The 26987-nt window shown below is 46.4% G+C and overlaps 1 protein-coding gene across 1 annotated transcript in view; it reads right to left on the reverse strand.

The window, feature by feature from the left end:
* LAMP1 (lysosomal associated membrane protein 1) overlaps positions 1–26987 on the reverse strand; it is a 71388-nt gene that overhangs the window by 15729 nt on the left and 28672 nt on the right. The window contains exons 4-5 of the mRNA XM_033949717.1: positions 9172–9333; positions 2252–2421 (exon numbers count right to left, since the gene is read on the reverse strand). Of these exons, the coding sequence (XP_033805608.1) occupies positions 2252–2421; positions 9172–9333 (332 nt within the window). The remainder of the gene's footprint in view (positions 1–2251; positions 2422–9171; positions 9334–26987) is intronic.

Here is a 26987-nt window from a genome sequence, read left to right on the forward strand (position 1 = left end):
AAAAAGAATTAAAAAAAGAAAATAGAAACGGGATTAATCTGTTCCTTGGTCCCACAAACTCAGATTTTCAAATAATTTTAACACTAAATACACTGGATTTTTTTGTAATTCAGAACACTCTCAAATATAGTACAGTAAAAGAAAGGTAAAGTGAACCTTGATAACGAATGAGTCCAAAGCTCCAGCCACCATCCAGCATCTTTCACTCAAACTTGCCTCCTCCTGCGTATTATTGCACCCGATGCAACTTCTTCCCTTTCTAGTGGCCGCCCCCACAACTCGCCTCCTCCTGCTTATGCACGCACCCGACGCACTTCCTGTTTCCGGCAGAAGTGAACGCGGCCGAGAAAGAAGTTGTGTCAGAGGGGGTGGGGTGCCGGTGGCAGCTGACTTCAGACAAGAGCATGAAAGTAGGATGGAAGAAGGAGTTTGAGTGAGTGGTACCGTCTCGCGGAAGTGGGGGGAGATAACGCCGGGCTGGGGAGGGCGGAAGAGATGGCAGGTATCACAGGGGAGGGAATGGGACTGGTCCCTGAATGCATGTGAAGAGGGGTGCTTGGCACGTTAAATTTTCCAGTCTTTCCTTCCTCATTGTCCGGGGTGTATGTTCGGATTCCAGGGCAAAATGTGCTCTAAAAATTAGTTCAAATTCCAAGTTGTTCGAGTTCTGGGGCATTCGGATTCCGAGGTATCACTGTAATACATATTTCTCTAAGCCAGAGAGGGATGTGTATTATTGGTTAAGTTCCATCCAGTTAATAATAATTTTTATAACAAACCACCTGACTTTTCCTAGAACTAAGAATGCAAACCCAAACAATGTTTGCATTATCTAAGTGCCATAGAAATATTTCACAAAAGCAACATCAGATAATATAGCATTCACTAGTGTTTTAGCCCGTTACATTAACGGGTGCTAGATGTCTGTCTGTCTTTCTGTCTGTGTCTTTCCCTGGCTCCCTCCTTCCAACGTCTGCTCCCCCTGCCTTCCACACTTCCATTCGGTGTGTCTCCCTCTCTCTACCCCTTCCATCTACTGTTCACCCTCTGTCTTGCCCCTCTCTTCTCTTTCCATCTCTCTCTTTCTCTCCCATATGGCCTCTCTCCATCTCCTCCTTCCTTTACCCTTGATCTGGCATACCTTCCTCCTTCCCTCCAAGCCATTCTCTCCCCCTCTGCTCCCTTTCCTCATTTAACTACTTCATTGGTCAGCAGCAGCATTCACAATTCATTGCTGTTGCTGGCTTCAGGTCTTTCTCTCTGGCCGGTCCTGTCTTCATGAAAACAGGAAGTAGGCAGGACCGGCCAGAGAGGAAGGCCTGAAGCCGGCAACAGCAGCAAATTGTAAACGCTGCTGCTGCCTGAAGCACCCGAGGCAGACGCTTCTCTCCCCTCCCAGTCCAACCCCCGCTGACTCTGCGACCCTCCCAGCAAGATGACTTTAATATCAAATCTCCCTCCAGCGTTGGCAGCCGCAGCACGCTAAACAGGCTGCTTCGGGCTTTCTTCTGCCGTTGAGTTCCTCTGTCGCGTCATTGATAATGTCATCAGTGACGCGGCAGACAACGCTGGAGGGAGGTTTGATATTAAAGTCATCTCGCTGGGAGAGAAGGGTCTGCCTCGGGTGCTTCAGGCAACAGCAGCGTTTACAATTCGCTGCTGTTGCTGGCTTCAGCCCTTCCTCTCTGGCGGGAGGTTTGTGCCGCTATGTCCCTCCCCCTCCAGTAGTATGCAGCACTTTGCACGGCGCATCCTCTCACGATCCTGGGTCGGCCACATGCTTGTGCTGGGGACTCAAACAGTCCAGTCCTTCCGGCAAGTGTAGGGAAGTGCTGGGGATTCGCGCATGCGCACTCATGCGGCCACGGAACTACTGATCATGGAAGCACACAAATAGGAGTGCGCATGCGCGAGTTAGCCTTTTATTATATAGGATAGTTTATTATTTGCAATCTGCCCTTATCCAGAACAGACAACTTTTAAACTATTAATGTATTTGTTTGTTTGTTGGAATTTGCCTAGAAATGTTTATAGAGCGGAATATAATTTTTTAAAATAAAAAACATACATAAAAATGTACCATACTAAAACAAAAATTTCAAACATACAATTAAATACTCTTATCGTGCAAATCTGAGCAAAATATTCTTTCAGCAACATTGTAGATAGTAGATCATAAAAATGTATTACAGTCTCTCAATATAATCAATTTAGTTAACCTACCTACAAGTTAGTAAGTAATTATGTTTACCTTATTGTTCGTGCTTAAATAGGTGATGTTAAGTTGCAGACCCATGTCAGCAAGTATGCAGGTGCTATTAGTACCATTCACTTGGTATTTCCCAGATTTTGGTATAGATATGGGTGTTGGCACAGGAGGAGGAAGCGTAGGTGGGCCAACATCTTCACTACACAGTGTTTCTAAAATAGAAAATATGTTAAAATACACATTGCATTAGCCTTGGCTTTTGAATAGGACTGCATTTTAATTATATTTTTGATTTTAATTAGCCGATTAATTTTTTTAATAATGAAATTAATTGCACAATTAAAGGTATATTTCTCACTGCAGCTTAGGGTGGTCCAAAAAGAAAAATCAAGTTCACGGGACATGATCTCTTCAAGTCTATTTTTGTTCTATGTCTGGTAACTGTTAATTGTGGCAAATTACAAGCCTTTTGGTAAACATTTAAAGGCCACAACGATTTTTAAATTAATACATTATTTGTTAATGCCTTCCTGCGCTAATGCTTTTCTCTGTTAATGCCTTCCTGTGCCTTTTAGCAACTTATTGGGATTTTGCAACTCTATCCTGGCAGGATGAATTTAAAGAAGATTTTGAAAATGATACTGTCTGTTAATGTTTTCCTGGGTTTGTTCTGTTGAAACATGATTAGCATTTGTTTAATATGTATATATGTAATTTTGTAAACTCAGCTACATATTGCCGCACTCAGTTACAATTGAAGATGTTTGTAGCCGAGTGTGGCAGATTTCACACTTAAGCGCTGCAGTACAGGTTTTTTGAAAAAGCCCAGGCGATATGCGTTAGAACCCAGAACATGTTTGAGCCCTACCCAGCGTTTTTCAGATAAGTTTTGAATTTACACATTGATCTCTTTGAATATGAATTTGTACAACATGTCTCACGTGCAATAATTAGAGGTGATTACTTCAGACACTCCATCATGCGGACTTGTTCCGCAGTCTGACAACTTATTCTCTGAGCACTTAAAGAGATATGCATATGAGTTGCAGTTTTGAATCACCTTTGCTTTAAAACAAGTAGTGTCGGGGGTCACATGATGTGGTGCTAATTTTCGCTATCTTCGGCACAGCACTATCCTAGAAACATTACATTACATTAGTGATTTCTATTCCGCCTGTGCCTTGCGGTTCTAGGCGGATTACAATTTAGAAGATATCTGGGCATTTCCAGTAGAATTGCATAACAGGAAGTGAGTATATTACAGGTTACGGAAGAGAATAATAACACATTCAAGTTACAGAAGATGGTTACATAACATTGAAGGAAGAAGTTTTCTAGTTACAGATGATGATTGCTTATTTAGGTTTCTTAATATATGACATAACGTTGAAGGAAGAAGTTTTCTAGTTACAGATGGTGATTGCTTATTTAGGTTTCTTAATATATGTTGGTGATATAGTTTTAAGAGATGATTAGTTTGAAGATTTGACTAGGTGTTACTACAGGGGTGGTATTCCCGAGGGAATAACCATGAGCTAATAGGTGGTGGTTAGAGTGATGGGAAGTATTTTTTGAATAGAAATATTTTTATTTCTTTTCGGAACACTTTAATGTCTGTTGTTTTGATCATTACTGTTGCCGACTATTTGGCAGTCTGCCCTGATCTAGCCAGAGTACTGTTTTTTCTGCCATGTCTGTGAGGGCCCTGCACAAAGATATAGAGAAGGATCGCATGAAGCTGGGAGATTCCAAGATGGTGATGCCCGATACTGCAGAGCCCTCGGTGTGCTCAGTTTCGACATCGGAATTCGTAGCGGAGATGACTAGTGCCATTCAGAAATCCCTTGATAAAAACTTAAACCATTACCAACAAATTGGAGGTTATGGATGGCAGTTTTGAGTCGTTGAAAGGGGAGTTCTCATCCTGCTGCAAGCGTGTGTCGGATGTCGAAGAGAGCATGCAGCGCCTCACCGCCCAAAACCAGGTTCTTCATAAACAGATTCAAAGCCTCGAGGATAAAATGGACGATTTGGAGAATCACTTCAGATGAGGCAATCTGAGGTTGGTGGGACTCCCTGAAACCCTTGCGGATTCTGAACTCCGGGGCTTTTTAGAAACCTGGTTGCAGGATTCCCTGCCTCTACAGCGGGTCCCTTGCGTATAGAGCAGGCACACCAACTGGGTCTGAAGCGAGCACCGGCGAGCAGGCCAAGAGTGGTGATTTTCAAGCTGTTAAACTATGCCCACAAGCTCCGCGCTATCTGAACTAAAGGCCCCCTCACTTACGACAACAAACCGGTGCTCTTTCAGGATTATTCGAGCAGAGTCTCCTTGCTATGGAAAGCCTATTGACCTTTGTGTGCTGAACTGCATACTAAACACGTGCAATTTGCACTCTTGTACCCTGCAAAGCTAAAGATCTTTTACGAGGGCAAGAACCAATTTTGAGACCCCGGAAGCGGCAGCAGCTTTTATTCATCAGATACCGGGCCCCTCTTCCCAGTCTACTTGAACGCTTTGGTGTTTCATCTGCATTTTTTCTTATTGCTGGCTCGGCCACTTTCCTAATTGGTACCTGTGGGCTACTGATACATTGTGCTTGTCTCACTGATCTTTCGCAGGATTTTGCACCCTATTTGCCACCTGAGGTTTTGTAACTGCTGGTGTCCTGGGAGACTAGACATACACCCGAATATAAACCGGGTTTATATTCAAGTACATACGGTAAATTGTTCACAAAAATTTTGGCCAACAGAGTAGCAGGCTGCTTACCAAAGTTTTTGGCTTCCCCTCAGGCTGGATTTGTGCGGGGGCGTTATGCCACCAAAAGTCTTCATTTGATCTCCTTGGAACTTGTTGAATTGCTGGAGCTCCCTTCTTTACTTGTCAGTCTTGAAATGGAAAAAACAGTCTATTGGGTTTCTTGGGATTTTGTGTTTTCGGTTCTCAACCAATACGGACTTACTGGATTTTTCCAATCGGCAGTCCAGGTTTGGTTTGGGTAAATAGTCACAGTTCTTCGCTTTTTCCCGATAGCACGTGGCACTCAGCAGGGTTGTGTATTGTCCCCTCTTATTTGTGCTGACCTAAGATCAGAGATGTTCTTGTCAATCTGGATATCCAGGGTATTCCGATCGGTGATTCTGAATTTAAAATTTCTGCTTTCGCGGATGATCAATGCCTAACCATGAAAGATCAGGTGGACTCCTTAATCAGAAAGGGTTTTTTCATTCTCTGGAAACTTAGATCCATCAAATCATATTTTGATAAGCCAGCATTCAGAATCCTGGTACAATCCCTCGTACTAAGTCAACTTGATTACTGTAACATCGCCTATTTAGCAATTTCTCAAAAGAATATACGACGTTTACAATTAATGCAAAATGCAGCGGTCAGACTAACCTTCGGACTAAAGAAATTTGATCACGTGACACCTTACTACCGGCAGTTGCACTGGCTGCCGATGGAGGCACGCGTAAAGTTTAAGTTCACTTGCCTCTGCTTTAAAGTACTATACGGACTAGCCCCTAAATACATAACTGACCTTTTCTCCTTCTCAGCCAACAGACATAAGAGAAGCTCACACTCTAACTTCGTTTCCCCCCCCAGTTAGAGGATGTAAAAAAAAAACACCATGAACACCTTCTCTGACATCAGGCAGCGTTATGGGGTAAAGATCTAGAACAATTGCTTTCGCCCATTACTTATGAGGAATTCAGGAAGCGCCTAAAAACATATCTGTTCCTGAAATATCTAGATAGCTGACTCGTACATCTCTTTCTCCTCAATACGGTTCTCTTGACCTATTAACCACTTTCTCTCACCTCTTTTAAGTTCATTCAATTGCAACGTCTTTTAATCTTTTGTACGGTACTGCGGTATATAAACTGTTATTATTATTATCTATTGGTTCATTTACAGAATCCAGCAGCCTCCTTGCCTAGTCTTATAGAAGCATTTCGGGAATACGGTGATTGGTCTGGGTTCTGCCTGAATCTGGATAAATCTATGGTATTAGCCACCATGCCGCAGGTACAGAGGGGTTGGTAGGTTCTTTCCCGCTTCAGTGGGCCACGGGCTTTTTCCATTATTTGCGTATACAGCTTACCACTTCTGTCTCTACTCTATATCAGAGGAATACAGAGACCTTGTTTCGGTATACTGAGGAGTGTTTGTCTCGCTGGGCCCCCTTGTCTATTTTGCTTCATAGCCATATTCAGCTTATTGCCATTGACTTTATTCCCCAAATGGCTTTACACATTGCAGCTTTTGCCATGACTTTATTCCCCAAATGGCTTTACACATTGCAGCTTTTGCCATGACTTTATTCCCCAAATGGCTTTACACATTGCAGCTTTTGCCATTGACTTTATTCCCCAAATGGCTTTACACATTGCAGCTTTTGCCATGACTTTATTCCCCAAATGGCTTTACACATTGCAGCTTTTGCCATTGACTTTATTCCCCAAATGGCTTTACACATTGCAGCTTTTGCCATTGACTTTATTCCCCAAATGGCTTTACACATTGCAGCTTTTGCCATTGACTTTATTCCCCAAATGGCTTTACACATTGCAGCTTTTGCCATGACTTTATTCCCCAAATGGCTTTACACATTGCAGCTTTTGCCATGACTTTATTCCCCAAATGGCTTTACACATTGCAGCTTTTGCCATGACTTTATTCCCCAAATGGCTTTACACATTGCAGCTTTTACCACTTTGGTTGAAGAATCAGGATATCTGGCGATTACACTTGTTTTCGCGGTTTTGTTGGAGTAATAAAAAGCAACAGTTAGCGTTTAAATATTTGTTGGGGAATTGGTCGCGGGAGGGGGGACCGGGTATTCCTGATTTTCGCCTTTACAATCTGGCTTGTGCCCTGCTTTCTTTGGGCGAGTGGTTTTCGGACCATCAGGATTTCATCCCCAAGGCTACCGAAATGGCTCTTTGGGCTCCTTGGAGTATGTCTCTTCTACATGTGCCGTTCACTGCATTGTCTTCTTCTGTGAAATCTAGCCTACTGTTATAATCCCTTTGAAGGGCTTGGGTGGCATTGGTGATTTTGTGGCATGGTAATAGTCATTCCACTGGCATTTTGCCCATTCTGGGGAATCTACAATTTTTGCTGGGGACTGAGAATGCTAATTTTTGCAGGTTGTCCTTTGCGGGTGTCCGGATACTCTCTCACGTTCTTCAGGATGATGGTACATTGTTTTCGTCAAACTTACCATTTCCAACTGGGTGATTTTTTGGGCCTACAAACAACTGCAACATTATGTTCGCTCTTTGGATGGACTGGATTTGTTGTTTCCCATTGAGACAAAACTTAGGGAATTTGTGGAACCATTCTTAGAGGATGGCTTTCGGGTATTGGGACTGTATAAATCTCTTCAAAGTTTAGTCCCTAGGGTGGACCGTGATAATTTGCAAACTTGTTGGAGTGTAGAGGTCAATATTAAGGAAACTTCCTTGGATTTCTCACAGTTGATTAGACGTATGCCAGAGATTTCAGTTAATGCAGATTTTAGGGAATGTCAATTTTGAGTTTTGCAGAGGGCATATTTTACTAGAGAACGTTTGCATAAATCAGGTTATAGCGATTCTTCTAGTTGCCAGAAATGCAATTTAGGGACCTACTCCTTTATTCATGCTTTTTGGACTTGTCCAAAAATTAAGACATTTTAGAGAAAGACTGAGTATGTTGCCAGCATTTTGAATTGGAACATCTCATCAGCTGCAGGGCTATTATTAGATAAATGAGGCTTTTTGTCTCCCTCAACGAGGTCAGAGACTGTTTTTGCGGAAAGTGGGTTTGTTGGGGAAAAAATAATTAATCAGTGTGGGTAGGCGATTCCCTTCCATCCTTTTGGGCCTGGTGCAATTGTCTTCATGCACTTTTATTGTTAAAACATAAATGGGTTCACACTACCCCTAGGGAGGAGAAACTTGTTTCTATCCATCTGGCTCCCCCTACATCCAATATTTGAGTCCAAGGGCTCGAAGTGATATCTAAACGTTCTTTGACTTGTTCTACTTGAGGGTTGGTCGGAGAGGTTCTTGGGGGGGGGGGGGGGAACACGAGAGATGCAGATTCCTTCCCTTTTCTTTATTTTTCTCTTTTTCTTTTTTGTTTATCTTAGGTTTTATTAGTTCATTATTTCTTGCTCTTTGGGTGGGGGGGTAACTTTATATTCAATTATGAACCAAAGTACTACACAGTTTGTTCGATACACTATATATGGCTTGTTGGTGCTTCTGGGCTATTTTCTGGCTCTAGCTGGGGGTCCTTGTTTGCCTTGGTCCTTTTGTTTTGTTTTCTAGGGAAGGAGGGGAAGGGGTATGGAGTGGGGAGAGAGGGTTTTGGAAAAACATGGAAGACGAACTTTGTATTGTATTGGCTGCTGTTCTTTTGCTGTTTTCTATTGTGTTGTTTAAATTAAAACAAGTAGTGTCACTTCCATTTTTTGTTTTTTTGGTATTCGCTCCTTTTGGAAGCGAGTTGTGAGTTTTGTTTCCCTGATTCTTTTGGGTTTCCTGCACTCAGAATGCACCAAACATCTTATCGCTAAGAATTTGGGAATATTCTATGAATACAAAAAAATTGAATTTTTATGTTATATCTTTTCAAATGTTTCTTTAAAACCTACAGATAATAAATTAAACTTGTGAATGCATTGTCAAAGTATAGACTATGATGGCCTTATCAAAGTCCACATGAGGCATAAAAAACACTCAGCTGGTTGAGCTTTAGAGTCCCTCAAGAATGACTTATTTCCTCCCTCATATGCTAGGAGCTACCTGGGAAGTTTCCCAGAATCTGAATTTAACACTGTTCAAAGTACTAGAAGTAAACTATCCAGCCTACATTTCCAAATCATACCAAGTGCCTCAGGGGCATATTGAGGATGAAGGAAATATTTGCACTCATGTAGAATAAGATTTCAATGTGAAATATTTACCATTTCCACTAAAATTACTACTTGAAGGATATGCTTGAATTCTGATGTTATAAAACGTTGCATTAACATTTCCCATATGGATGGAGTTTTGATTAGTGCATTTGTAGGTTGTATTCATCTCAGCTTCAATACCAGTCTTCTGCGAGGTCACATCTTTTAATACTAAACAAAAGAAAATGACAAATTGATCCTCCAAATCTAAGCACAACTTCTAAACTCCCTGATCTTAAAACAGCAGTATCTGCTACCTCCTGCAAAATTCATATTTGATACCTTAATGGCTTAAAAAAAAAATTTAAAAAGGGAGTATAGTCAGGGGCATAACATGTATAAAGTGGTCAAAAATACTCAAGGGTTTGCCTGTTAATTTCTAAGCAAAAAACCCCCCAACTAATCCATATTTTTTGGAGTGACATTTAGGCAACGAAGTGCTTATAGGAGTGGTGATAGAATGGACATACGATTTAGAGCAGGGGTCTCAAAGTCCCTCTTTGAGAGCCGCAATCCAGTCGGGGTTTCAGGATTTCCCCAATGAATATGCATGAGATCTCTCTTCATGCATTGCTTTCAATGCATATTCATTGGGGAAATCCTGAAAACCCTACTGGATTGCGGCCCTCAAGGAGGAATTTTGAGATCCCTGATTTAGAGGATGTAAAGCCTATATTCAGAAGGCTAAGAAAAATATATTTATATACAGCCTTTATTGTCAAAAAAGCACAGTTACTTACCGTAACAGGTGTTTATCCAGGGACAGCAGGCAGATATTCTCACATGTGGGCGACGTCATCCACGGAGACCGTATGCGGACAGCCTTGCAAGCAGACTTGCTTGTAAAACTTTAAGTTCGAGACTGTCACACCGCACATGCACGAGTGCCTTCCCGCCTGAGGTAGGGCACGTGTCTCCTCAGTTCAGATAGCTAGCTAAGAAGCCAACCCAGGGAGGTGTGTGGGTTGTGAGAATATCTGCCTGCTTTCCCTGGATAACACCTGTTACGGTAAGTAACTGTGCTTTATCCCAGGACAAGCAGGCAGCATATTCTCACATGTGGGTGACCTCCAAGCTAACCAGAATGGGATGGTGGGAGTGTTGGAAATTTAGGAGAATAAATTTTGTAAAACTGCTGGCCAAAAAGGCCATCCCATCTGGAAAAAGAATACAGATAATAATGAGAGGTGAATGTATGAACCGAGGACCAAGTGGCAGCTTTGCAGATTTCCTCAATAGGAGTAGATCTATTGCAGATTTCCTCAATTGGAGTAGATCTAAGGAAAGCTACTGATGCCGCCATGGCTCTGACTTTGTGGGCTTTGACTCGACCCTGTAGATGCAGTCCAGCCTGAGCATAGCAGAAAACGATGTAAGCAGCCATCCAGTTGGAGATGGTGCGCTTGGAAACTGGATGTCCCAACTTGTTTGGATCGAAGGAACCAAAAAAGTTGAGGAGTAGATCTGTGGTGGCCGAGTCCTTTGCAAGTAGAAAGCCAAATCACGCTTACAGTCCAGAGTATGAAGACTGTTTCTCCAGGCTTTGGAAAAAACACTGGAAGTACAATGGGACCTAAACAAACTGGAAGAGTGGGCAAATAAATGGCAAATGAACTTCAATATAGAGAAATGCAAGGTCATGCATATAGGGAAAAAGAACCCGATGTTCAGCTACAAAATGGGGGGGGATCAGTGCTAGGGGAAAGTACCCTTGAAAAAGACTTGGGTGTGCTGGTAGACACAACAATGAAATCAACGGCACAATGTGCAGCAGCCTCAAAGAAAGCAAACCGAATGTTGGGTATTATTAAGAAGGGTATTACAACAAGGACGAAGGAAGTCATCATGCCGCTCTATTGCGCGATGGTGCGCTCGCATCTGGAGTAGTGTGTCCAAAATTGGTCACCGTACCTCAAGAAGGACATGGCGATACTTGAGAGGGTTCAGAGAAGAGCGACAAAAATGATAAAAGGTATGGAAAACCTTTCATACGCAGACAGGTTAGAAAGGCTGGGGCTCTTCTCCCTGGAAAAGCGGAGACTCAGAGGAGACATGATAGAGACCTTCAAGATCATGAAGAGCATAGAGAAGGTAGAAAGGGACAGATTCTTTAGCCTATTGGGAACCACTAGAACAAGGGGGCACTCAGAGAAATTGAAAGGGTACAGGTTTAGAACCAATGCTAGGAAATTCTTTTTCACTCAGAGGGTGGTGGACACCTGGAATGCGCTTCCGGAGGTTGTGATAGGACAGAGTACACTACCGGGTTTCAAAGGATTGGATAAATTCCTGAAGGATACGGGGATTGAGGGATATAGATAGAGGAAGAGATAGGTTATGATAGGGTATAGATAGAAGGACAAGTGGGATTAAATGATTTAGACAAGGATCACCTTACAGGTCATGGACCTGATGGGCCGCCCGCGGGAGCGACTGCTGGGCGCGATGGACCTCTGGTCTGACCCAGCGGAGGCAACTTCTTATGTTGTTAAATTCTGACACCACTTTAGGCAAGAATTTAGGATGAGTACAGAGGACTACCTTGTCATGATGGAATACTTTGAAATATGGGTCTGCTACTAAAGCTTATAGCTCACTGACTCTGCGAGCAGACGTGAGAGCAATGAGAAAAACCACTTTCCAAGTGAGATATTTGAGATGAGCTCAAGCCATTGGTTTAAAAGGGAGGCTTCGTCAATTGAGCAACAACAACATTGAGATCCCAAACCACTGGAGGTGGTTTGAGAGGTGGTTTGACATTGAACAGTCCTTTCATGAATCTGGAAACCACATGATGAGTAGAAAGGGGTTTCCCTTCGATAGGCTGATTGAAAGCAGCAATTGCATTGAGATGAACTCGAATAGATGTGGATTTGAGGCCTGATTGAGACAAATGCAACAGGTAATCCAAACTGAAGACAAAATGGTAGACTGAGGCTCCTTGTGATGAATAGTGCACCAAGCAGAAAACCTAGTCCATTTCTGGTTGTAACATTATCTTTTGGTAGGCTTCCTAGAAGCCTCTATAATGTCCTGCACAGATTGAGAAAACTGTAAAGTGACAGTTAGGTTGAGAGGTACCAAGCTGTCAGGTGTAGAGACTGCAGGTTGGGTTGTAGGAGAGACCCCTGACTCTGTGCAAGCAAAGAGGGAAACACTGGTAGAAGTAGTGGCTCCCTGCTGCTGAATTGAAGCAGAAGAGAGAACCACGGTTGTCTGAGCCACTGAGGAGCTATCAATCATGGTGCCATGTTCATGTTTGACGAGTGTCTAGAGAATGAGAGGAAATGCATATAGAAACCGATTCGTCCATTCCAGAAGAAAAGCATTTTCCTCGAGGTGATGAGGAGAGTATATCCTGGAGCAGAATTTAGGCAGTTTATTGTTGTGGGGAGATACAAAATTATCTATCTTAGGAGCCCCCACTGAGAAAAAAATGTGATGGAGAAGCAAGGAATTGAGCGTCCATTCGTGAGGTTTCAGAAGACGACTATTTGTCCGCCAGTTTTTCTCTCCTTGAATATAAACTGCTTTTAAAAAAAAGTTGCGACAGATTGCCCAATTCCACACCTTTTAAGCTTCCTGGCAGAAAAAGAGAGATTCTGTGTCTCCCTGCTTGTTGACGTAGTACATGGCGACTTGTCTGTCCGAATGAGGACTACTTAATCGTGGAGAAATTGCTGAAGAGCTTTGACAGCACTGAAGATCGCTCTGAGTTCCAACAGATTTATGCGACACTGATGATTTGAGGTGGACCAATGGCCTTGAGTACTAAGGAGACCATCAAGATGAGCCCCTGAAACATAGGTTGAGGAATCTGTCGTGAGGACCTTCTGATGAGGGGGGAGTTTGAAACAGTAAACCTTTGTAGAGATTGGAAGAGAGCATTCACCAGTGGAGAGACTGTCTCAACGAAGGAGCCATTGTAATGTGCTGAGAGTGGGTCTAAAGCCTGTGCTCACTGAGATGCCAGGGTCCATTGATGAATTCATAGGTAAAGTCTGGCAAAAGGAGTCACGTGAACTGTAGAGGCCATGTTACCTAGGAGAACCATCATGTGTCTTGCTGAAAGTAAAGTGAGGGATGACACTTTGTGACAAAGATGAATGAGAGCTGCTGAGGAAGGAATGCTGTGATTTGTATAGTATCCAGTACAGCTCCAATGAACTGAAGAGTCTGAGAGGGCTGTAGTTGGGATTTTGTGAAGTTGATTTTGAACCCCAAGCTTTGGAGGAACCAAGTAGTCCGTTGGGTCGCTACAATAACCCCCTGAAATATTGAATCCTTGATGAGCCAGTCATCCAGGTATGGAAAAACCTGAAGATCATGGTTTCACAGAGCTGCTGCTACCACTACGAGTCACTTGGTGAAGACTCTGGGAGATGATGCCAGGCCAAAGGGTAGCACTCTGTATTGAAAATGATTATTTCCCACCCGAAATCTGAGGAGCTAGTAAGAGGCTGGACAAATAGAAATGTGTAAGCCTCTGAGGTCCAGGGAGCATAACAAATCGGTTTGATCCAGAAGAGGATACAATGATGCTATAGACAGCATTCGAAATTAATCTCTGACAAGGAATTTGTCCAGGATAGGTTGCAGATCTCCCGTCTTCTTCGGGATAAGGAAGTAACTGGAGAAAAACCCCGTGTTCTGCTGCTCCAGAGGAACCTCCTCGATGACATGGAGACAAAGCGGAGCTTAAGCTTCATGAAGAAGGGTGGTTGAAAGGATACTTTTTTGTAATCGGAAGTAAGTGCAGAGAGAGGCCTTCCCAGATGATAGTGAGGTTCTATCCTTGGTAGAAATGATGGAACGACCCCTTATGGAAAACAGAGATGAGAGAGGTAGAACAAATAAGGTTATGCTCTCTTTGTGAGTTGGTTAAAAAGACTGAGAAAGCTTAGGTGCAGCAGGAGTCTGAGGCTTATGCTGCTGCCATTGAGGTTGCTGCATCTTAAGAGGTGGCCTTGAATCAGATGCTGTCTTCTGAGGAAAATGCCTTTGGGAAGATGAAGGTGGTGTATAACCCTTAACTGTGGAAGGGTTCGGGACTGATCTGATGGAGACAGATGACTTCTCATGCTCAGACAAGCGCTTTGTAATTGCCTCAATAGAGTCATCAAACAACTCATTGTCTTGGCATGGGATGTTGTAGATTTGGGTCCATATCTATGGTATGGAGCCAGTCGAGATGGTGCAACGCCACTGAGAAAGCAGTGGCCCTGGAGGACATTTCAAAAGCATCATATGCAGCCTGGACTATATGTATGCGAAGTCGTCCCTGTCAGGCGAAGCTCTGGAAGGTACTTGAAAAAAGTGGGCATAGCACTGACCCAATATTTCAGATATGATATAAAAAAACAAAACAAAAAAAACCAAACAAACCAAAGTTGTAGTTTAAAATTCTATTTGTCATCACAGAATTTTGATACAAGCATCGGCCAAATTTATCCATGGCCCTTTCCTCTCGACCAGGTGGGACTGTGGCATAGACCTTGGCCGGATTGGTCGTTTTCAAGGAAGACCCAACAAGAAGAGATTGATGGGATAATTGAGACTTTTCAAATCCCATACAGTGAACAATTTGATATCGAGATTCTAGTGTCGCTGGCACAGCAGAGCAGAATATGGTGTAGCAAGATTTCTTTTGAAAAGGTTAGAAACATAGAAAGATGACGGCAGAAAAGGGCTAAAGCCCATCAAGTCTACCCACTCTACTGTCCCACCCCATTAAGTCAGAGTGCTGCTCGACCCACGTAGAGATCTCACGTGGATGTCCCATTTATTCTTAAAGTCGAGCACACTAGTGGCCTTGATCACTTGCACCGGTAGTTTGTTCCAGTGATCCACCACCCTTTCTGTAAAGAAATACTTCCTGGTGTCACCACCAAATCTCCCTCCTCTGAGTTTGAGCGGGTGCCCCCTTGTGACTGAAGGTCCCTTAGGAAAGAATATGTCGTTTTCCACCTCGACACGACCTGTGACGTACTTAAATGTCTCAATCATGTCACCCCTCTCCCTGCGCTCCTCTAGAGAGTAGAGCTGCAACTTGCCCAGTCTTTCCTCGTATGAGAGACCCTTGAGTCCGGAGACCATCCTAGTGGCCATTCGCTGGACTGACTCAGCTCGAAGTACATCTTTACGGTAATGTGGCCTCCAGAATTGCACACAGTACTCCAGATGAGGTCTCACCATGGTTCTGTACAGTGGCATTATGACTTCAGGTTTACGGCTGACGAAGCTTCTATTGATACATCCCATCATCCGCCTTGCCTTGGATGAGGCCTTCTCTACTTGTTTGGCAGCCTTCATGTCTGCACTTATGATTACTCCCAAGTCCCGTTCTTCTGAGGTTGTAGCTAGTGTTTCTCCATTCAAGGTGTATGTTCTGCATGGATTTTTGCTGCCGAGATGCATCACCTTACACTTCTTTGCATTGAAGCCCAGCTGCCATGTTGAAGACCAGTTTTCCAACTTGATCAGATCCTGCGCCATACCATCCGTGAGATCGCTTTCACCTACTATATTACACAGTTTGGCATCATCGGCAAACAGCGCTACTTTACCCTGAAGCCCTCAGGTCAAGTCCCTTATGAATATGTTAAAAAGGGATGGTCCCAGGACTGAGCCCTGTGGCACTCCGCTAGTCACCTCCGATGTCTTAGAGAGGGTGCCATTGACCACCACCCTCTGAAGTCTTCCACTCAGCCAATCATTGACTCATGCCGTTAGTTTCTCATCTAACCCCATCGATTTCATTTTGTTTAATAGTCTACGGTGTGGGACACTGTCAAACGCTTTACTGAAATCCAAGTACACTATGTCCAGAGACTCTCCCGAGTCTAGCTTTCCTATCACCCAGTCAAAGAAGCTGATAAGATTGGATTGGCATGACCTGCCCCTAGTGAATCCATGTTGACAGGGATCCCTCAGATTCCCCTCATCCAATATCGTGTCTAATTTCCCTTTAAGTAGAGTTTCCATGAGTTTACACACTATTGATGTGAGACTTACTGGTCTGTAATTCGCAGCCTCCGCTCTGCAACCCTTTTTGTGCAGAAAAACAACATTGGCAGTTTTCCAGTCCAGGGGGACTCTCCCCGTACTTAGGGAGAGATTGAAGAGCATGGCTAACGGTTCCGCCAAAACATTGCATAGCTCTCTGAGCACTCTTGGGTGCAGATTGTCCGGTCCCATGGCTTTGTTCACCTTGAGTCTTGACAGTTCTCTGTAAACATCAGCTGGTGTGAACTCAAACTTCTGAAATGGGTCATCCATGCTTTGCTTTGCATCCAGCTGAGGTCCGTGCCCTGGTGCCTCACAGGTAAAGACTGAACAGAAGTAATCATTCAGTAGTTTGGCTTTATCGGAGTCAGTTTCCACATAATTCCCGTCTGGCGTTCTAAGGCATACTATCCCGTTTGTGTTCTTTTTTCCTGTCGCTAATGTATCTGAAGAAGGATTTGTCCCCTTTCTTGATGTTCTTCGCTAGAGTTTCTTCCATACGAAGTTTGGCCTCCCTGACTGCTGTTTTGACCGCTGCAGACTTTGTCCTGTATTTAATGTTTGCTTCTTTTTCCCCATGCGTTTGTATGATAGAAATGCTCTTTTCTTCTCCTTGACGAGGTGTGATACCTCATCTGTGAACCATTGGGGTTTCCTTTTTCTTTGTTGTTTGGTTACCGATTTTATGTAGCGGATAGTTGCCTCATGAAGGATCGATTTCAAGGTTGTCCACATAGCTTCCACATTATCAGTTACTTCTTGAACCTGTAGCGTCTGGTAGATGAAATCTCCCATGCGTGCGAAGTCAGTGCCCCTGAAATTGAGTACCCTTGTTTTTGTTTGTGATCTAGGGAAGCCTTTCTTAAGGTTAAACAATACCATTTTATGGTCAATGGTGGCTAGCGTCTCTCCCACCGAGACGTCCGAGACGCTTTCCCCATTCGTAAGTATCAGGTCCAGGATGGCCTAGGCCCTAGTGGGTTCTAGTACCATTTGTTTGAGCCGTACTCCCTTCATGGACGTTAATATCCTCCTGCTATCACAAGTTGTCGCTGATAGTGTGTTCCAATCTACATCAGGCATGTTAAAGTCTCCTAATAGAACAGCCTCCCCCCGTAAGGTGATATTCTCAATGTCTTCAATTAATTCTGTGTCCTTTTCCTCCGATTGTCTTGGAGGTCTGTATACCACACCAAGGTACAGGCATTTTTTTCCACCTCTGGCCAAGTTTACCCAGATGGATGCCCCAGTATACTTGACATCTGTGATCCTGGTTGTCTTAATGTTCTCTTTGATATAAAGTGCTACCCCACCACCTAACTTACCCTCTCTATCTTGTCTAATCAGGTTGTATCCCGGTATGGTTATATCCCACCCATGAGATTCTGTGAACCATGTTTCGGATATTGCTACTATGTCTATGTCTGCATTAACTATTTCTGTTTCTAGTTCTAGAAATTTATTCCCTAGGGTGTGTGCGTTAACATACATAGCTCTCCACTCTTTCTGTTTGCTAAGCTCCTGTTGTGAGCCACTTATTTGAGTCAAATTGTCTCCTAGCGATTCGTTTGCAGTAAGGGTACTTACCTCAGACCTAGAAGCGTAATGTTGGTTCGCTACATCAGGATTGTTACTTACTTCTCCGGTGTAAAAGTTGAGTGAGAATGCCAATCATGGGTAATTTGAATGAATCCGTAGGAGGATGAGGAATACCCAGTTCTTCCAAATACTCCTTACAGTATGTTGAATCAGTCTGTAATGTGATGTTAAGATCTTTACTCATTTGGTATAAAAATTGAGTAAAGGACATCAAAACAGAAGAGGGGAGATCCCATTGAGTCAAAGGCGACCAGAAACCCCTCGAAGTACGTCTCATGGAAGAGAAGGAGGATGAAGCCTCTGTGGAATATTGATGCCTGAGATCTGAATCCATAGGCAAAAAAGAACCAACTGGTAATGAAAAAACCCAGGACTCAACTGATGAAAATGGTTCTGCCATAGCTTTACTCGAGAAGGAAGGTGGCTGTCTCGAGGATTGTCTATGCCTCAAGAAACAACGTATGTCTTGAGAAGAGGACCTGGGTCTCGATGAATACCTCAACAGATAGTGTGGAGATGAACTGTGCCTCGGAGAACGAGGTGGTGATCTCAAATGTAGCCTCAATGAGGAATGTCGAGGAGCCCTCGCCCTGTGCCTCGAAGAAGGCAATGCCTTATGCATAGAGGTAGGGCTGAAAGGTGGAGATCGAAGTCGAGACACTGATAAGGACTCAACGCCCTGTATAGAGTGCGTTGGTTTTTCTCGAGGCACTCCTTGTATTACTGCTGAATGCTCAAGCTGGCCTGCAGGGAGCACTCAGCAGGGTCGAGGCAGGAGTTAATTTGGCAAGCATGTTACCAAACTCCTGATGCAGAATAACTTCCAACATACTCTGCAAAGCCAACACTGAGACCACTGGAGCTAGTACAATTGGTGTGGCTATAGAATCCGAGGAAGACGTCGGAGAAAACTTTGGTAAGTGTAGCACAGCAGGCGCCCGACTCCAAATGTGGTCAGGCTACACTTCGTAATCCTGTAACCAACCGGGACTGGAATGAAACACAGGTGCAGCAAAATTGAAGCCCACAGGCTGAAGCCGCAAGTAAGCCCCACCGTGACCCAAAGAAAATAAGAAACTAAAAAAAAAATTTTTTTTTAAATATATGAAATGCGCAAATAAACACAGCAACCCTGAAAAGAAAATACACGAGCCGCGGTGAGAGAAGGCACGAGTAGAACTGTCTAGGGTTGAAACGAGTGGCTTGTCGGCTCCGCGGAAAACTGAGGAGACACGTGCCTTACCTCAGGCGGGAAGTCACTCGCGCATGCGCAGTGCGGCAGTTGCAAACTTTCTTAAAGTTTTACAAGCAAGTCTGCTTGCAAGGCTGTCCACATCCGGGCTCCGTGGATGACGTCAACCCACATGTGAGAATATGCTGCCTGCTTGTCCTGGGATAAAAACATGATACTAAAACTCTAGATGAAAGAGGTTTATACTCTTTACACTAGAACAGATTATGTAAGAAATGTATATCTGAACTCTGGATGCTGCACAATCAAGCCATAGAGAATGACGCAGGGAAAAAAAATTTCTCTCCGTCCCCATGAACTCTATCTGATCCCATCCATACAAGTCTTGAATAGTTATGATTTAATATTGAAATCATTTTATTAAAAAGTATAAAAAGAAACAATATTCTGTATAAAAAGCACAGTTACTTACCGTAACAGGTGTTATCCAGGGACAGCAGGCAGATATTCTCACATGTGGGTGACGTCATCCACGGAGCCCCGACGCGGACAGCTTTTCAAGCAAACTTGATTGAAGATTTCAAGTTTGCTAGTGCTGCACCACGCATGTGTGTGCCTTCCTGATCCACTAGAGGGCGCATACCCACCTCATGGTCCTCAGTTCAGATAGCTAGCAAAGAAGCCAACCTCGGGGAGGCGGGCGGGTTGTGAGAATATCTGCCTGCTGTCCCTGGATAACACCTGTTACGGTAAGTAACTGTGCTTTATCCCAGGACAAGCAGGCAGCATATTCTCACATGTGGGTGACCTCCAAGCTAACCAAAAAGGGATGGAGGGAAGTTGGCAATCCAAGAAAACAGATTATGCAAAACCGACTGGCCAACCGGCCGTCGCTCCTGGACAGAGTATCCAGGCAGTAGTGGAAGGTGAAAAGATGAACCGAAGACCAAGTGGCAGCCTTGCCAAACTCCCCGACAGGTGTCGACCTGAGGAAAGCTACCGAAGCCGCCATCACTCGGGCTCTATGTCCTGTGACTCGACCCTACAGTGCGAGACCAGCCCGAGCATATGAAAAGGAAAAACAAGCAGCGAACCAGTTGGACAAGGTGCGCTTGAAAACCGAGTGTCCCGACCAATGAGGGCGAAGGACAAAAAGAAAAGAGGAACCGTCCCAGGAGACTGACGAGCGTTGAAGACAAAAAGTCAACGCCCTCTTACAGTCAAGTGTGCGAAGCGCCCCCTCGCCAGGAGGCGAGTGGGGCTTCGGAAAAAAGACGGAAAGAATAATAGAAAGATTGAAAGGAAAGACCGAAACCACCCTGGACAAGAACTGGGGTGGAGCACGCAGGACCACCGTGTCCCGATGAAATACAGGAAAAGACGGGTCCGCAACCAGAGCTTGCAGCTCACTGACTCTGCGAGCAGACGTGAGAGCAACCAGGAATACCACCTGCCCGGTGAAGTAATTCAAAAGAGCTTCATCAATGGAATCAAATGGAGGTATCCCAATTGAGCCAGGAACACACAAAGATCCCAAACCACCGGAGGGGCTTTGAGCGGAGGATGTACAATGAAGAGATCCCTCATAAAGCGGGAAACCGTCGTATGGACGGAGAGCAGCGTCCCATTCAGCGGCCGATGAAAGGCAGCAAATGCACAGAGGTGGATTCGAAAAAATGTAGATTTGAGACCAGACCGAGCCAAGTGCAACAGAAAATCCAGCACTGAAGGCAAGGAGGCAGAGAGCGAATCCATGCGGTGCTCAGCACACCACGCAGCAAATCAGGACCATCTCTGGGAAAAGCATTGCCGAGTGGAGATCTTTCGAGAGGCCTCGAGAACACCCCCACCGACTGAGAGAAACAGAAGGAGGGAGGCACGTTGCGAGGAACCAAGCTGCAGATTGGAATGCAACAGAAACCGCAACACTGAGACAGCAGAGAACGGGAACAGAGGTAGAGGCTGAGTTCCCCGATACGCTGGAGGAACCATGGCCGCCAGGGCCACAGAGGAGCCATCAAGATCCTGATGGCGCAGACCGACAAACCGAGTGCAGGGAGGGAACGCATAGAACCCGCCCATTCCATCGAGAAGGAAGCATCCACCACGATGCGAACTCGGTAGAACATCCTCGAGCGATCTCGAGGCAACCAGAGAGTGAGGGTTCAAGTGAACAGAACTACCTGTTGGGTTCCCCACCGAACATTCCTATGCCGCAGAGTCTGAGAATGGAGCACCATTCATGCGGCCGAAAAGGGCGCCGGAATACACCGCCAAAGAAGAAGCAGTGATGTAACACCCACTGACATTGACAAAAGGCTTCCCCGCAAAGAAACAGGGAACCTGTACACCCTGGCTTGGTCACCGAATTCATCGCCAGGAGAAGTCGGGACGCACCAGGTCACGGTATTGCAAATGGCCTGGAGTTCCAGCAGATCGATGTGGCTGCGACAGGCCGCACCCGACCAAGGACCCGAAGGCCGTCGAGATGCACCCCTACGCCAATGCCAAGTAGTCCATCGGCAGACGGGAAAACGAAGAGGTGGCCCCCCAACGAAACAAGCGTGTCAAGGTGGGCGACACCTCAATATGCTGGGAAGCGGGATCCCGATCCTTTCATCACTAAGATGCTCGGGTCCAGCGGGGAAAATGAAGATGAAACCCGGCGAACCACGGGACATCCACCGTGGAAAACCCCTGCTCCCAAAAGGATCAGCAACAGGTCGGCCGAGGCCGAAAACCGCTGAGACACCAGCCGACACAAGCGCCGACAGGCCACCTGCCGAGGCAGAGGCAGAAAAGACCGAAGGCGGACCGAGGACAGAAGGCCCACCTTCCGGCATAAACCAACAAAGGCCTCCTCTGAGGCCGAGACAAGGATCCAGGTCCGCCCCTACGGACTCCCGAGACTGGGGCGGGCTGAGATAGACCCACTCCCGTACTAGAACAAGTGCAGGGCACAAAAGGCCAGGACCAAACGCAGATGGGAGGATGGGAATGCCCAACCGACAGAAGGGAGGCTATACTCCCGGTGCGTAGGCACGGAGACACCGCTCCCGAAGGGAGTGGAGGAATCCCCAGAAGGAGAGCAGCCCGGAGGCAATGCGAGAATAGACGAAAAGGCGGCCCGAAGTCGCCGAAGCCGGCGGCCAACCCCAAACCTGGCGCTGCAGCAGCTATTGCGGCTGCTGCGAAGGAGGCCGAGATAACATAAGAAGGGTCTCCAGAGAAGGAGTCAAAACCACCAAGGCAGACGGGATGAAGCCAAAGGCGTCCCGATAGGCGAAGGACCTGTCGCGAGCTGAGAGGCGGTTAATGGACACCGCAAGAGAGGCCTCAATAAGCGCAGAACTCACGCACGCACGCAAAAGCGGCGAGACGCGCCTGGAGTCTCGGAACCTCAGCCACCCTCGGCGCCAAGCGAGAGGCCGCATGGCGGGAGCAATAGAGCCGGAGCAGGGAGAGAGAGAGGCTGAACCCTCCCGAACCGGAGCTGGAGACGTCCAGGTGCAACCCCGGAGTCGACACCGTGGTAACAGCGACGTTGCTGCACTAAGCCACCGTCGACTTCGAAACACAAGGCCGTAGCCCCCCAAAGGGCACGAAGCCCCAAGCGACGTCAAGTCACACGCCCCCGTCGACGGTGCGAAGCCTCGGCAACGACGAGGCACAGAGCTCCAGCCGACGATGAGGCCCCCAGCCCCAGTCGACGTCGAGGCGCAAGCCTCAGGCGACGTCGAGCACAAGCGTCAAGAGACGCGGAGCACACGGCCGCAGTCGACACCGAAGGGACAAAGCATCCGCCGAGACACCCAACCTCCGCCGACATCGAGACCTCCAGCCCCAGTCGACATTGAGACAGAAATCAATCGAGGCACCCAGCCGCATTTTACATCGAGGCGCAAGGCCCCAGGCGGCGGGGAGGCACCAAGCCGAAGTCGACGTCAAGGCCGCTGCAGTCGACGGCGAGGCACAAAGCCCCAGTCGACGTCGGGGCACAAAGCTCCAACTACGTCAAGAAACGAAGCCCCAGGCGGTGGCGAGGCACCAAGCCCCAGTCGACGTCGAGGCACGAAGCCCGGTCGACATCGAGGCACGAAGCCTCCGTCGACGTCGCGGCACGAAGCTCCAGCCGACGTCGAGGCACGAAGCTCCAGCCGACGTCGAGGCACGAAGCTCCAGCCGACGTCGAGGCACGAAGCTCCAGCCGACGTCGAGGCACGAAGCTCCAGCCGACGTCGAGGCACATCGTCAGAAATCAGCACCGTACCCACAAACTGGTAAGAAAGGTGCAGCAGTGCGCTCCATAAGGGCAACCTCGACCCGAGTATTCCCATGGAAGGAGGCACACATTGAAGGTCTCGGAGAGGCGGGCACGACTGCACTCGATGCCTCCGTCGACGTCGAGGCACGAAGCCTCAGTCGACGTCGAGGCAGGAAGGCTCAGTCAAGGACGAGGCACGAAGCCTCAGTTGACGCCTAGGCACGAAGCCCGGTCGACGCCGAGGCACGAAGCCCCATTCGACGTCGAGGCACGAAGCCTCAGTCGACGTCGAGGCACGAAGCCTCAGTCGACGTCGAGGCACGAAGCCTCAGTCGACGTCGAGGCACGAAGCCTCAGTCGACGTCGAGGCACGAAGCCTCAGTCGACGCCGCGGCACGAAGCCTCAGTCGACGCCGCGGCACGAAGCCTCAGTCGACGCCGCGGCACGAAGCCTCAGTCAAGGTCGAGGCACGAAGCCTCGGTCGACGTCGAGGCACGAAGCCGCAGTGGACGCCGAGGCACGAAGCCGCAGTCGACGTCGAGGCACAACGCCTCAGTCGACGTCAAGGCACGAAGCCCCAGTCGACGTCAAGGCACGAAGCCCCAGTCGACGTCAAGGCACGAAGCCCCAGTCGACGCCAAGGCACGAAGCCCCAGTCGACGTCAAGGCACGAAGCCCCAGTCGACGTCAAGGCACGAAGCCCCAGTCGACGTCAAGGCACGAAGCCCCAGTCGACGTCAAGGCACGAAGCCCCAGTCGACGTCGAGACACGAAGCCTCAGTCGAGGTCGAGGCACAAAGCCTCAGTCGAGGTCGAGGCACGAAGCCTCAGTCGAGGGCGAGGCACGAAGCCTCAGTCGACGTCGAGGTACGAAGCCTCAGTCGAGGTCGAGGCACAAAGCCTCAGTCGAGGTCGAGGCACGAAGCCTCAGTCGAGGTCGAGGCACGAAGCCTCAGTCGAGGGCGAGGCACGAAGCCTCAGTCGACGTCGAGGCACGAAGCCTCAGTCGAGGGCGCGGCACGAAGCCCCAGTCGAGGTCGAGGCACGAAGCCTCAGTAGACGTCGAGGCAAGAAGACCTCGTCGACGTCGAGGCACCAAGCTCCAGTCGACGTCGAGGCACGAAGCTCCCATCGACATCGAGGCACATCGAGGTTCCGAAGTCAGCACCGTACCAATGAACTGGTAAGAAAGGTGCAGCAGTGCGCTCCATAAGGGCAACCTCGATCTGAGTATTCCCATGGGAGGAGGCACGCTTTGAAGGTGCCTGGAATGCCTGAGACTCAGCCGATGGCATTACCGAGGTAATGCAGCTAAACAACAAAAGGAAGAAAGAAGACTTACCAGGGATCGAAGCTACTCAGTCCGATTCCAACGAAGGAACAAGGGTCCCTGCCATCCTGCTCACACGAGGTGAGCCGAGAGAGGCCAGGGAAGCAGAAAATACAGCTACAGCCAAAAGAGGCCTAGCCGCATGGCTGAGGCCCAAGAAGGGCCTGCCGGTAGAAACACAATAAAAAGTCCGTTTTAAACATATTTTTTTTTTTTTTTTAAAAACAAAGAAATACACGATCAAGTAACAACGCACAGCGACTCCCTAACAAAATAAAGAAGCCGCGGTGCTAGAAAGGCACATAAAAGAACGGAGAGAAGAGAGACAGGGCTTTCTGGCTCCGCGGAAAACTAAGAACTGAGGACCATGAGGTGGGTATGCGCCCTCTAGTGGATCAGGAAGGCACACACATGCGTGGTGCAGCACTAGCAAACTTGAAATCTTCAATCAAGTTTGCTTGAAAAGCTGTCCGCGTCGGGGCTCCGTGGATGACGTCACCCACATGTGAGAATATGCTGCCTGCTTGTCCTGGGATAAAGAAACAATACAGTACAGTACAATGACAAATACAGAAAAAAGGAACAAAACAAAACCTCTCTCCCTTCACAATATCCCTTCCACTATCAGGAAAACAGAGGCAGATGCATTAAAGTCTCCGACAGCGGATATTGAGAAAGATTACCTACCCTGTAACCACTGATGCTCCTCACCATCAAAATCTTCATGGTTTCTACTTAAATATATACTCTGTTAGGAACAAGTCACAGCTGGTCAAAGACTGGCTGGAAGAAGTCAACCCTGATTTTGTTCTTCTAACTGAAGCTTGGCTGGTCTCAGATAACGATATTATTATATGCGACTATCTACCCCCTGGGTTTAAAATTATTTCTCTACCTAGAAGCAGAGGTAAAGGGGGAGGATTAGCGATTATCTTAAAAGAATCATTCGAGTCTACAATCCTAGCCTCAAATTCCTCAGCAAACCTTGAAATCCTTTCCTGCAAACTCTGGTCAGATCAGTTAGAAGATGCTCTAATAATTACCCTAGTCTACATTCCTTCTAAGAAATGGCCCGTAGCCAAAGACATTTTTTACGAATTCCTCCTTACAAACTCGACACTAGGCCCATACAACCTACTGACAGGTGATCTAAATATTTACCTAGAGCAGGCAGAGCAGGGTAACTCCAAAGATCTACTATCCTTCATCTCTTCACTAGACTTCTTTGTGCCGTCCCCCAAAAAGATCCATCAAAAATGCCACCAGCTAGATCTAGTAATTTTTTCCTACTAAGAGCTAGTCAATCCCAAAATTTTCTGCAACCAAGCCATCTGGACCGACTCTCTATGGTCAGACCACCGTTTATGTAGCTTCCAATTCAGCTGGCAAGTACGATTCCCCCCAACCAAATCCAAGGAGGCAATAAGAGCTAAGAAAATGGTAGCTAGCAGAGGTAGGGTGAACCCAGTAGAATTCTGGTCACACTATGACATAACTTCTAGTTCAGACTTGGACTCCTTTTTCAGCGGACTCAGACCAACATGAGTACGCAGATATTAAACAAAATGGCCCCCACTAAACTAAGAAAAATAAGAATCTGGATGGCTGGTATGATACCGAGTTAGGAAATGTAAAACGGGAATTACGGAAACTCGAAAGACAATGGCTGAAATCAGGGGACAGTGTGGGGAGGTCAAATTGGAGACAAAAACTAAACAAATACAAAAAAACTAATAATAAAGAAGCGCACCAACTTTTATGCCCAAAAAAATCAGATCATCGAACGCCAACAGTAAAAATCTCTTTGAATTAGTCAACAATCTCTACGACATACAGGCCTTCTCATGTTCTATCCTAGATTCCCCACCATCTGCAGACGACCTGGCCGACTTTTTCAACAACAAAATCAACAATTTCAGATCTAAACTAACGGGCCTCGCAACCAAACATTTGAACCACCCAGTTGCCCAACACAAAGATAAACCTAGGGTAGATATGATCTGGAATAAATTTTACTACTCCATCCTGGCAACAATTCTCCAAATATTACATGAAATACACCGATTCCTACTGCAGATTAGACTGCTGCCCCCCCCAAATATAATGAAAGTTGCTCCAGTCTCATTTAAAGCCAAGTTATACAACTGGCTCTCCTCTCTCTTACTAACCGGTACTTTCCCTGAAGAATTAGGCCAGATTCTGATCACCCCGATCGTCAAAAATCCTAAAGAATCTACCAAACTGACCTCTAATTACAGACCAATCGCAAGCACTTCCTTCTTCGTTAAACTAATGAAAGGCTTGGTCAACCAGGAACTAGTAATGTATTTGGACAAATTTAGCATACTGCAAGACAATCAGTCAGGTTTTCGTTCTGGGTTTAGCACTGAAACTGTTATTGCATCACTGCTGGATTTCCTTCATACCTTATTCA

The sequence above is a fragment of the Geotrypetes seraphini genome, chromosome 6 (genome assembly GCF_902459505.1).
Source record: "Geotrypetes seraphini chromosome 6, aGeoSer1.1, whole genome shotgun sequence".
Taxonomy (NCBI): domain Eukaryota; kingdom Metazoa; phylum Chordata; class Amphibia; order Gymnophiona; family Dermophiidae; genus Geotrypetes; species Geotrypetes seraphini.